Raw genomic sequence first — 12,779 nt, 5'->3', positions numbered from 1 at the left:
ATTTTATCTCATTCACAAGACTTGTGCGTGTCGCAGTAGCCAGCAAATCTGAATACCATCAAATGCTATTATATTTTCTTTTCAAGTGGAGAAAGGAGAGAAACACTAACCTTATGCAAACTGTGTCTGCTGTGGAACAGCTGCTGCGCCTGGTGCTGGCTGCTGTTATGAGTCCCTGCTTCTCGGAGAATAGCGACTGTCTGTGATTTCACTGGTCTGGAGATTGTTAAGTTCACCCTTTCCCCACTAGCCTGAGGGATATACATGCAAAATTAAAATAAGTTCTCGCTGTATTGTTATTAATTAGGAGATGAGGGATGGTTTTGTGGCTAAGGTACTGAGCTGGGACTTGAAAGATCAGGGTTCAAATCCTGGCACTGTCTCAGACTTCCTGTGTGATGCTGGGCAAGTCATTTATTTTTTTCCTGTCTCAGTTCCCCATCTATAAAATGGAGATATTAATACTTTCTTTTCTCTCTCTTTCTCTTGTCTGTTCAGACTGTAAACTCTGTGACAGGGTCTGCCTCTATGTGTATATACAACACCTAGCACAACGAAGCCCCCAGTTTCATTTCCGTTTCAGGCACTTCTGTAATACAAGGAAATAACAACAAGAAAAGGACTGAATGCACTGACAGATTATGATTTTATTGTTTTAAAAACTACTCAATGTTTCAAATCTTAATAGATATTTAAAAACAAATTATTTACCTAGAATAAGTAACTTCGTAAGCAGATTCAGAGAATCTGTTGAAGTAGTTGGAGAGAATATATAATCAGACCACCAAACTTTGTAGTTTTTGGGACTATGCAAAAGCTCAATACTCCAAAAATCACCAAATAGAAAACTGACCTCTTCAAAATCTCAATATATTGAAAAACGGACATAAAAATAACACAAGATTATTAGAATTTCCCTCTAATTACAAGAGATGATATTTAAGATGAAATTTAAATTATACTAGCAAATAATCCCCACCAGTATCACAAGTCTCCAACTGCTGTTGGACTATGGAGTTAATCAAATAGTAAACAACAGCATTCTACATAGTCCCAGTGTTTAGGTAAGGTGGTTTACTGGATGAGTACATGGCTTAGAATCAGACCCCCGCCCCCACTTCCACCTCCAGCTTTGCCATTGATTGGTTATGTGACCCTTGGGCAAGTTACTTCCTTTTTTAATCCCCAATTTACAGATAGGGAAACTGAAGCACAATGCTACCTACTTTCATAAAGCTTTTTGAGATCTAGAGCTAGAGTGATAATTACACAGTATCATGATTTTCCTTGATTTCTTCTATTAGACCAGGCCTGCACAATTCGTAAAGTGGTGAGGACCACATTATTCCAAAGAAAACAGCTGAAGGCCAAAACCCCCGGCCCCGCGGAAACACCCCGCTCCAGCACCGCCCAGCCCTGCAGAAACAAACCCTCCTTCCCCAGCGCCGCCCCACCAAAACAGCTGTGGGCCAAAAAGGAAGGTTGGAGGTGGGGAGGTGATACTTGATTTTAAATCAACCAGGGGATCCCAGCTGAAGAGGTGGCTGGGAGCCCACAGGGGCAAATTAAAGGGCCCGGGGCTCCGGTGGCTGCGGGAACCCAGAGCTTTCCGGGGCTGGAGCAGGGATTTAAAGGGCCCAGAGCTCCTGCCGTTGAGGGGAGCCCAAGCCCTTTAAATCCTAGCCCCAGCCCATCCACTGGAGCCACGGCCGGGATTCAAAGGGCTCTGGGCTGCCCGCAGTGGTGGGGAGCTCTGAGCCCTTTAAATCTCAGCTGCGGCCGGGAATCTCTGCGGGGAGCCCAGAGCCCTTTGACTCCCGGCCGCGGCTGGGACTTAAAGGGCTCAGGGCTCCCCACCGCTGCAGGCAGCCTAGAGCCCTTTGACTTCCGGCCGCGGCTGAGATTTAAACTGTGGGAAGTGATGGTCCCAGGCTAGAGGGATGTTTAGCTTGTGTATGAAAACCTGGGAAATCCAAGGCACCTTGTGCCTTAAGAATCTGCCAGCCTCTTTATCACTCAGGATGAGAATTTGCTAAATCATATTCTGTCTATCTAGTGTGTTAAGCTCAGTTTGTGGTTTTGTTTACCTGCTAAGGTGATCTGTTTGCTCTCACTTATAATCATTTAAAATCTCTCTTTTGTAATTAATAAACTTGTTTCTTTTTTGTCTAAAACCAGTGTGTAAAAATTATAAACTTGGGGCAGAAAGTTGTTCCATCTATCTGTCCACATTGAGGGAGGGTAGACTTTTATGAGCTTACGCTGTACAGTTCCCTGTGAAGTGCAAGATGGTATAATTTTGGATTTACACTCCAGAAGGGGTGCATGCCTTAGCAACTGGGAGGTGCTTTAGCTGAGCCTTCCCATGCAGAGCTGATCTCAGCATCTATGTGAAGCTGCAGCTGGATGTGTCCTTACCTCGGTGTATGCTGGTGAAAGAGCAAGCTTGGAGAGCTTAGCAACTTATCACAGCACCAAAATGTGAGAGGGAGCCCAGGCTGGTGGGTCAGGTGGGCTCAGTGGTACCCCAGTTCTAAGTGGCACCCTGGGGGGAATCTGTCACATCACCCCCATACAATAACCCCAAACATCACTCTGAAGCCTAGAAAGTCTGTTGAGTCAGTGGGAAGGAAATGGAATTAGCTAAAATCATGGCTGGGAACTCTTTTTGTTTGGAATATCACTAGGTTCAATCATCACTGGGATTCACAGTCTGTTTCCATCCAATTTTTAAGTTCTCAACTGTTATGTTTGTTTGTTTTTAAACACACACAACTTTATAAAATTACCTTAGCAACAGCACAGGCATTCAGCTACTAGTAATGAGTACCATCTGCCAAAACAACAATACAGTTTAGGCACAATACACAAGTTGCTCTGTACTATACTATGCCATTTTGGGGTGAAATTTGTCGATATGTACAATAAGTGTCTTGACATATAATAAATTTTAAAGTTTCAGACTGAATAAAGTACCCCTGTTAAGAGTTTACCTGGATAATCTGAGCAGCAAGTTCTGGTGTCCCATGCTTCAGGTCATGTCCATTGATTGCGAGTACCCGGTCATTGCTGCAGAGTCTGCCATCTTGAGCAGCCAATCCCCCTTCCAAAAGGTCGAGGATAAAAACTCCTGGCTCATCTGTTCTGCGCACTAATTTAATGCCAAGCTGTTCACTAGAGTCTCGTTTATGCAGCGTCACCTGAAAGCCGTCTTCTCTCAGCGAAGTGCTGTCAGCATGGTTGTGTGTCCGGCTTCCAAATCGTCTCTCTCGGAGCACCGTGAGATGCAGCACCATGCAGGGCTGGGAAAGAACAGCTCGAGCATGGTTATGGGACACGTTGCTGATGTCAAAGTTATTGACCTGGAAAATAAGAGGTGAAACAATATTCATATCTGTTTACTGGTTTCTAGATGTATCAATAAAATCCTTGCCAAGTTCAGAGACCCTGTTACAAATAGTCTATACCTGGAACTATCTACTTATACCACTGTGCTCCTTCCCTCTTCATTCAATTCTCCTAAATAAACACTTTATCAGCTGAGCTTGCAAAGCTAACCCACATCAACATTACGCCATCACTACTGCAATTAACACTAACTTTCACATTCTAAATTACTGCCATCCTCTCCGTCTCCCAGTGCATTTGTGTCTGATCATCCTGGGTCTTTCACCCTGTATGTTCAAGGCAGGAGCTGTTTGCTGTCACTTTAAATATGAATAGTCATTTCAATCTGTAAGTTTCAGGAGTGAAACAGACAAATATAACCTGGTAACAAATCTCTGAAAACGGGAATTTATAATTGAATCTCTGACAGATATTTTATTCCAGGACCTCTTTTGATAAATATCTAAGATGTTTCAGTTATTAATCTGTATTACAATTGGTAACTAACTTCTTTTGGTTGACAGATGACATTTCTTGACACAAGTGAAATGACCACCAGTGTCATATAGGCCTATGAAAGTAGAGTTTATATGGGAAATATGTTAAAAGAACATATTTTTTCCGGTCTCTTCCAAAAATGAAAGAGAAACCTGAAATGAAATACAAGTTCAATTTAAAAAACCAACCAACCAACCACGAACAATTATTTTTCATTCACTGAGTAATATTTTTAAGCCCTAGTTTGTTCTTGCTTTCGAAGGCATCAATAGTCTACTTCTTATACACTACTGTGTTAACTCTAAAACATATTAAAGCAAGGTGGGTGTGAAAGCAAAACATCTATTTTTTCCACACAGACCTTCTAAGTGAAACACGGAGTATGTGAAAAAGTACCAAACACCTTCTTTTCAGCGTTTAGCAGATGACACTACAGGAGCTCAAAGTCAGATGTCCTTGAACAAAGACATATTTCTCTTTACCCTTCTCTGCCAAAATAAAGACCTACATCAACTGTGTGTTATAACATCATGTGATGCATAACGTAATGGTGCATCAAAAAGTCCCTAACACCACAATGCAACATTATAATCTGAGAGGGATGAGGTGTGGAACATACTGTCAGAAGTCTTAAAAGAGCAACACTCCAATGCAGAAACTACAGAACCCAAACCACCTTAAAAGAAAATCAACCTTCTATTGGTGGCATCTGACTCAGATGATGAAAATGAACATGTGTCAGTCTGCACTGCTTTGGATTGTTATTTAGCAGAACTGGTCATCAGCATGGAACCATGTCCTTTGGAACGGTGGTCGAAGCATTAAGGGGCACATGGATGTTTAGTATATATGGTACACAAATACCTTGTAATGCTGGTTATAACAGCGCCCTGCGAACATCTGTTCTCATTTTCAGATGACATTGCAAATAGGAAGTGGACATTATCTCCCATAAATGTAAACAAACTTGTTTGTCTTAGTGATTGCCTGAAGAAGAGTGGACTTGTAGGCTCTAAAGTTTTGCATTGTTTTATTTGAGTGCAGTTGTGTAAAAAAAAAAAAAATTTTACACTTTTACGTTGCATATGCTCAATAAAGAGATTGCACTACAGCACTTGTATGAGGTGAACTGAAAAATACTATTTCTTTTATTTTTTACAGTGTAAATATTTGCAATAAAAAATAATATAAAGCGAGCACTGCATACTTTGTATTCTTTGTTGTAAATGAAATCAATATCTTTGAAAATGTAGAAAACATCCAAATATTTAAATAAATGGTATTCTATTGTTTAACAGTGCAATTAAAACTGCGATTAATCTAGACTATTTTTTTAATCGTGTGATTAATATTTTAAATTGTTTTACATTCTTAATGTTTACATAAAATTACATACATTAAATAATATTAAGATATTTAAAATGTTAGGCATGTATTTCTAAACAATGAAATAATCAGTTTTTTTAAAAACTCTGTTGATATGAAATATACAGTACATTATCATTTTATATAATAGTATTAAACCTTGTGCCCTCAGTCAAGTATTAAAGGTTACCTGAAAAAGAAAATACTTCTCCATTTGGGTGGGCAAGAAGTGTTAAAGTTCACCTCTACAGTCATATTCAGCTTGTCTAAATTCTTCAGATAACACTCTCTGAATAGATCTTCAGATGTCCACCACTGAAGCATGAACATATAACTGCATGTGAGGGCTGGTCTACACTACGGGGGGAAATCGATCTTAGATACGCAACTTCAGCTACGTGAATAATGTAGCTGAAGTCGAATATCTAAGATCGGATTACTCACCCGTCCTCACCGCACGGGATCGATGTCCGCGGCTCTCCCTGTCGATTCCGGAACTCCGTTGGGGTTGGTGGAGTTCCGGAATCGATATAAGCACGTTCAGGGATCGATTTTAACCCGTCGATACGGCGGGTAGTCTAGACGTAGCCTAACACAATACCTAGTTTTGGTCTGTGAAGGCCAAGCCTAGTAAATTTTATGAGCCAGCTTAGCACCAACACAGGCCAATTCTGAGCAAGGAAGCCCTTAGGTCTTCCACAGAGTCTGGTTTGTGTCTTCTGCACCTCTCCACACCTGCTTCTATATGCGCTTCTTACAATGGCAAGGTGTGACGTTATTGATATAAACTGGGACCATATAGAACATGGGTTGCAACCAAGGTTCTGTAGTGACACCAAATCCTACGTAAAGGGGGTCATATAAGGTGTCTAAGACCAGGTTACGGGTTACTGGTTATGATTATGCTGTCTGTATGTCTGTATCATTTTTGTAGCTGAAGTTATGAATATTGGCTGTATACTGTCTGTATTTTAAATTGGTGCTGCAGTGCTGGGTGACACCCCAGACAAGCTGGTGTCAGCTCAGCGTAGCCTGCTTGATGGCCCATTAAGGACCATCACCTACACAATTGACCCATTGAGAGGAGGCGAATATGCCTTGTGACTCAGCAAGGTATGCAGAAACTGGCCCATGTGACTGCAAACTCCATTTTGCTGTAACTTTCCACAGTAGAGACAAAGGAGTGTTCTTACACCCGGAAAAGTCTATATAAGGCAGAGGCCTCATCTCCATTTTGTCTTCAATCCTGCTTCTTACCTCTGGAGGGACTTTGCTACAAGCTGAAGCTCTACACAAGGGACTGAATGACCCATCTCAGCGGGGGATGTTCTCCAGAGACTCAATTTGAACCTGCAGTTTACTTCATCACTGCTACAAGCCTGAACTAAGGACTTTGCCATTACTGTATGTAATTGATTTTGTTTAACCAATTCTAGCTCTCATCTCTATCTTTTTCCTTTTATGAATAAACCTTTAGATTCTAAAGGATTGGCAACAGTGTAATTTGGGGGTAAGATCTGATGTGTATATTGACCTGGGTGTGGGGCTTGGTCCTTTGGGATTGAGAGAACCTTTTTTCTTTTGCTGGGGTGTTGGTTTTCATAACCATTCATCCCCAGGACGTGTGGGACTTGTGGTGATACTGGAAGACCGGAGTGTCTAAGGAAATTGCTTGTGTGACTTGAGGTTAGCCTGTGGGGTGACACCGAAGTCATTTTTGTCAGGCTGGTTTGGTTTGCCTTAGAGGTGGAAAAACCCCAGCCTTGGGCTGTTACTGCCCTGTTTGAGCAATTGGTCCTGATTTGGCACTTTCAGTTGGGTCCCGCCAGAACCACATCGTCACACAAGGGGATTCTATTGAACTTGCTTACAGAATTGGCAGAGCTTCAGTGTTATCACGTCTACAGGGTTTTTACACTGCAGTTCCATTTTTTTCCCATCTAGAGTCACTTTACAGATACTTACAGCTTTTGGAAACATAACTGCCAGCAGCTCAATGACATGAATTTTTATAACTTCAACAGGTTCACCATTCTGGCAGCTCATGGCAGAGCCCTTGATTACCGAAAGGCTCTCATTGGCTGCTGGGGTTAGTGACTGGATATAGCATCCAACTAACACCTGCAATTGCCTGGTTTTGAACATAGCTTGGATTACTTTTTGCCAACCTCTGTAATAATACTCTTGATAGTAAAAGGGCTGGTTTCTCTAATGTCAGGAAAGGAAAGTTTTATTTTCTGAAGTCCAAAATTTCCCAACAACGTCTACCTGTGTGTGTGTGCGCGTGTGCGCGCGGGCGTGTGTGTGTGTAAGTAAGGTGTAATTGTCCAGAGTTGGCAATGAGGGGGCATTTACTATGGTATGTCGGATACAAAGGACAGCAATATTTAAAGTAGCTGAAAATAAAATTAAAGTACTCATTTAAAATAAAACAGAACGAGAGCTTTTAATACTTTCTTCTGCTATTTACTCATTCTTCTAGATTTATTATATAATTATAAAAGATAATAACTGAAGTTATTTTATCTGTTAATTTTAAATAGGAAAAATAACCCTAATATTCATATCAGAACATTTCAAATCACATCAGTGAAGGACTTCACCACAACATTTTCGTTTTTAAACATAATTGTTGATTTCAAGTAACAAGGAATGGCAAGGAAGCTGCAGCTGAAGGGAACATGACAGCCTAGTTAGCATAATAAACAAGGCAAAAATCAATCCCGTAACTCACAAATGCAATTGCAAAAGGCAAATTAAATCAACTTCCTAACCAAAAATAACCTTTGCTTTCTTTGGAAGGGGTGGCTATATCTCAAAAGAAGAGGAGGAGAGCCTCAGACCATTAAAAATAGAAAATAATACACTCAGTCTTTCTTATCCATTTTAAAAGCTATTGAACAGAAATAATTATAGGAAGCCAAGCCCCATGAACTATGTAAATCATTGGTATCAGTACTGGAATAACAGACTCTGCTCAGTCTGAATAATAATTTGTTTTTAAACTAATATTGCAAAGCTAACATTTACGCAACACAGATTGGCAGGAGAACTACCACCATCTCACAACAAAAGTACAGCAATGATTGAATGAATGCAAGTGGACAGACAATTTAATTAGATTCCATACTTGAAGTATTTGGTCTCCAGCAAGGAGTCTTCCATCTCTGGCAATGATCCCATCTCGATAAACCTCTTGAATAACAATGTTGATCAAAGGAGTCTCATTGCCACCCACTATGCTAATTCCTAACTCAATATAAGGATTGGACCGGTGAATTTCAATTGTAGTGATTTCTCCTTCGGGCAAAGTAGGTGGCTGGTGGGTTGCTGACAAGTTTAAAGAAACAAATAAATAAAGGTTAATATATTTCATACTCCAGTACATTTTCAACACTGCAAATTACTGGAGGACAAATATAAGCAACCAGATGACAATGGTATAATACAAATAAAACAAATTGGATTGGCTTCACTGTTTGCTGAAACACCTTGGTTAAGAAAAAGATAAAGACCTAGAATAAGTGATCAGTATCCATGCACCAAGAGAAAATTTAGTTATTACTTTAAAAAGAGGCTATTCAGAACCATTTGGGACCTAACCTTTAAAAAAAAAAAATCTTCTTTTTCATACATTTTCTTTATCAGTTAGCCCCCCCTTAACCAGTTCCACAGGGCAACAACAGCTGTCACTGATTTACAAGGTCAAGGCAAGAAGCAAGCACACCTCCAAACACAAACACAGACAGCTACAATGGAAGAGGAGGATGCTAATGAATGGTGAGTACACAGGCTACAAACAGGAAAAGGAAGAGGAAAGACCACCTTCCTCTGTGGTAAGGCTCAGTGTTTCCTCTCTAATATCGCAGATGCTAGAGGTGTTACTGTTAGTTCGATGCAGATAGATGCAGGAGTTACTCAGTTGCCTTTTCGTTCGAACAGGACAGTATTCCATAGGTGGGAAGCCTGTTGATCCAGGGGAAAAAAATCTCATCTTACAAACCAGATTCAGCAATTCTATAGAAAACATTGCCTCAGTGTAACTATCAGACCAGAACAGAGACATTAACATGCTCTACAGTACCGGATAGCTTTGTGTTATAGCAGTATGGTACTATTGCAGTAAAAACAACAGACAGATCTTTCCTATCTAACTGTGTTTTCATCCAAGTGCTACATTTTCAAGTAGAGAACTATTGGGAGGAGTTTAACTTTCCAATAAGAATCACTATAGGACAAGCACAGCAGTTGGAGATGTAGGGTTTGTTATTTGTTTGCAGGACTTACAATTATGTCACTAAGTTTCTAGGTTTGATTTAGACAGAACAAACAGAGAATTAAAAAGACAAACATGACATACTGTCTGCTACTGTGCTCTCTTCAAAGGCAGGGTTGTCAAGGCCAGGCTCATCTGTCCATGCAAGAAGAGTAGTTGGTGTAAAGTTCTGATCCACGGGCACTGGTCCCATCCCAGCATGGTCTGTATCTGGAGATAAAGTGCCTGGGTGATCTATCAGATTAGGCCCATTTTCATTCTCAGCTTCTGTCTGCAGTTTGCTGGACTTCCTTTTCTCCAGTACAACCCTTCGATGGGAAGCTCCAGAACACCTAGAGGTAGAGCGTCATGTTACTTTCAAATATATATGAAAAGTGGTCATATTACACAGCACAAAAAGCTTGAACATTCCAGTCCCAAATTTCCTGCAACCCACTTCCAAGGCTCTCCAAGTCCCCAGCGCCTACTCCCTCCACGTTCCCCATTCACCAGCACACCTTCCAGTCTATGTTGTACCAGTCTCTTGCTCCCCTTCCAGGCATCCTTTCATTTGCCGTCCATATTCTATGCCTCCTTCCTCGTTTCCAAGAACAGGTATCACGGTTCCATGCTACCCAATCCCTTACTCTGAGTCCAAGCCCTGCCCCCTATTCAATTTCCCTCCACACTTCCCCTCCCATCACATCAATCCATGCCTGGAATAGGTAGTTTCTCAATTTGGATTGCTTAACAATTTAAAGCCTGCTTCTGAGTCAGCTCTGTATGAGCATGGCCAAAGCTGTAGCCAAAAGACAACAAATAAAGTGGGGGTGGGAAGGGAAGAAAAAAATACTACATCCTTCTGTCACTTGTGCGTGCACAGGTTTTCTGAACAGAGCATTTCTCTACCCCAGGCTAGTATACAGGGAGCCAAAACCAGGGCTTTCCTTAGCATGGTTAAACAGACAGCAAGCAACAGATAATTTCAGGCTAGGATATAAAAAATGCACAGTCCTTAATTTAAAAATTTCCTTTTAATTAGTATAAAGCCTTTTATTTTCCCAGCTCCTCTTGCTTCCTGACCGATGGTTGGGTTGGAAATACACATTTTTTCCCTCCCCCCACCACTTGGTCCTTCCCTCAGCATTCCATGACCTCCTCTTTATAACTGCTTTAATGAGCCCCTAGTTAAGCTGTTTCCAATCTACTTTAGTGGCTTTTTGTTTGTGAGTTTCCTATGTGTTATTTATATGCAGCGACAACTGTATGCGCAAAGGGACTATACAATGTTATGGTGATCTTTCATTTATATAATCATCTTACATTTACATAATGCCTTTCATTCAGGTCTGGACCTGGGTCTTATGTCTCATCCATAAGATGGAGTGTTGCCAACTCATGATTTGATTGTGACACTCATAATTTTAGATGTTTTTCTTAAAGCCCTAGCTCTTGGAGTCATGAGAATCTCAGGGTTATTTTTTTTTTTAAGAATATGTTTCTAGCCCTCATGGTTGCAGAGCAAAGATTAAAAATGTGAGTTCCAAAAGGCTCAAACACCAAAAGACAAAACAAATTTATTATTTTTTAAAATTTCATTATTTTTAAGTCAATATAATATTTTAAAGTAAATATATGATACCGAACTTGTAATTTTAAACGCTTGATTTGGTAGTACTGAAAAATTTGCAGCAGCACAGTGCCACCTAGCACCACACTGGGGTTCAGTACCCACACTGAAGGAATCGAGTTCCACTTACTGAAGCACAAAGATTACTGCCTATAGAACCTGAAGCTTCCCTATAAGTCTCATTAAAATATTGATCTGTTCTAATGATCAGTCTAGCTCATGAGAGCTATAGAGATCACAGTTTAGGGGGTATGGATGATGGGTAATCTAGAATTTTATTTCAACACCATTAGAGAAGACTTTTTTTTTGTTTAGAAATATTTTTGAAGAGTCCTATCTATGTCAAAACTACACCTTTACTACCTAGTGTCAATGACTAAAATCTAAAAAAAAAAAAGAAGAAAAAGAAAAAGAAGGTTTTGGTATTATTTTCCTAAATAGGAACTTCATAAACTGAAGTTAAAATGAGGACATTTTGATAACATGCGAAGCGTGTCCAGTGATCTCAGTGTACTTTTCATGCAGTAGTCTATGTGACTAACCCATTAAAACATAATTAATCCAATTTATAGATAACAAATGCTTGTTAGAAGAGCTTCATGAATGAGCTATAATGGATGTTGAAATACCACTCAACCCCCAAAAGTGTTACTGGTCACTAAACTTGCATTCATGTTGCCAGCAATGTAACTGTCCTGTGAAAGCAACAATTTATTTAATTCTAACATTGCCAAGTCTTTAAAAATCACAAGTGAGCTATAAACACTTGCACTGGAGTTATCTATTTGTTTTGGGAGTTGGGGGGAGGACTCAAATAATCTTTCAGGAGGAGGGGTTGAGTTGCAGAGATCTCTCTTCCCTCCACTCTTTCTTGTGCAAGCTAGTCCTTAACCTTGACTATAGACCTAGAATATCCATCTATCCTATCACTGTATACAGATTCTGATTACTATATAAATAGCTGAAAGTCTGTGCTATTGCACAGGTGTAATTCAGAAAGTTGTGTGTGTAAAATACCAAAAATGGCTGAGAACTAAAAAACTGGACGGTAACAGATTACAGATCACAATGACAACTGAACCTAGTGATAGTCCAAATAAAATGATTTTCTCAGCTATGTTTGTATCTGTCCCCCTCACTTCACACCGACTCAGCAGACATTCTAGGCCACAGGGTGATGTTTGGGGTTATTACGTGTGTTAGTGGTGTTTCTGTGTAGGTGATTGTGTTGATTTGTGTGTATTGTGCTACGAGAATTGTGTGGATTTGAGCAGGTGCCAGTTGGGTATAGCACCTGGGCCAAATAATCCCCCATCTGCACAGTCTCCCTCATACAACCAATGCAAATGTGGCAAGCAAATTAGCTATAGAGTAGACAGCGGTGATTGGTTGAGTTACCTGATCTCACAGTGATCTAGGACTCTAGGCATGGCACAGATACATGTCATGATGATACTGCAGCTGCACACTTCGTAGTGTAATTAGTAAAGACAAAAGGCTGAAAATGTAAACATTGGAAGGCAATAAACTATGAATCCCAGTGATGACTCTACCTGGTGATACTCTGAACAAAAGGAGTTCTTAACCATACTTGTAGCTACTTCCATCATTTCACACTAGCACAGACACTTTAGGCTTCAGAGT

At 40.3% G+C, this 12,779-nt stretch overlaps 1 protein-coding gene across 8 annotated transcripts in view; it reads right to left on the bottom strand.

The window, feature by feature from the left end:
- LNX2 (ligand of numb-protein X 2) overlaps positions 1–12,779 on the bottom strand; it is a 96,117-nt gene that overhangs the window by 14,356 nt on the left and 68,982 nt on the right. For 7 of the 8 annotated variants that reach the window (XM_032765292.2, XM_032765293.2, XM_075061653.1 and 4 more), the window contains 5 exons: positions 9,611–9,858; positions 9,076–9,216; positions 8,381–8,580; positions 2,994–3,362; positions 111–251 (listed from right to left, as the gene is read on the bottom strand). In XM_032765292.2, coding sequence (XP_032621183.1) covers positions 111–251; positions 2,994–3,362; positions 8,381–8,580; positions 9,076–9,216; positions 9,611–9,858 — 1,099 coding nt within the window. The remainder of the gene's footprint in view (positions 1–110; positions 252–2,993; positions 3,363–8,380; positions 8,581–9,075; positions 9,217–9,610; positions 9,859–12,779) is intronic. The other variant, XM_032765295.2, reaches the window with a different exon arrangement.

This window comes from Chelonoidis abingdonii, chromosome 1 (assembly GCF_003597395.2).
Source record: "Chelonoidis abingdonii isolate Lonesome George chromosome 1, CheloAbing_2.0, whole genome shotgun sequence".
Lineage (NCBI taxonomy): Eukaryota > Metazoa > Chordata > Testudines > Testudinidae > Chelonoidis > Chelonoidis abingdonii.
This window is presented reverse-complemented; position numbering and strand designations above follow the sequence as displayed.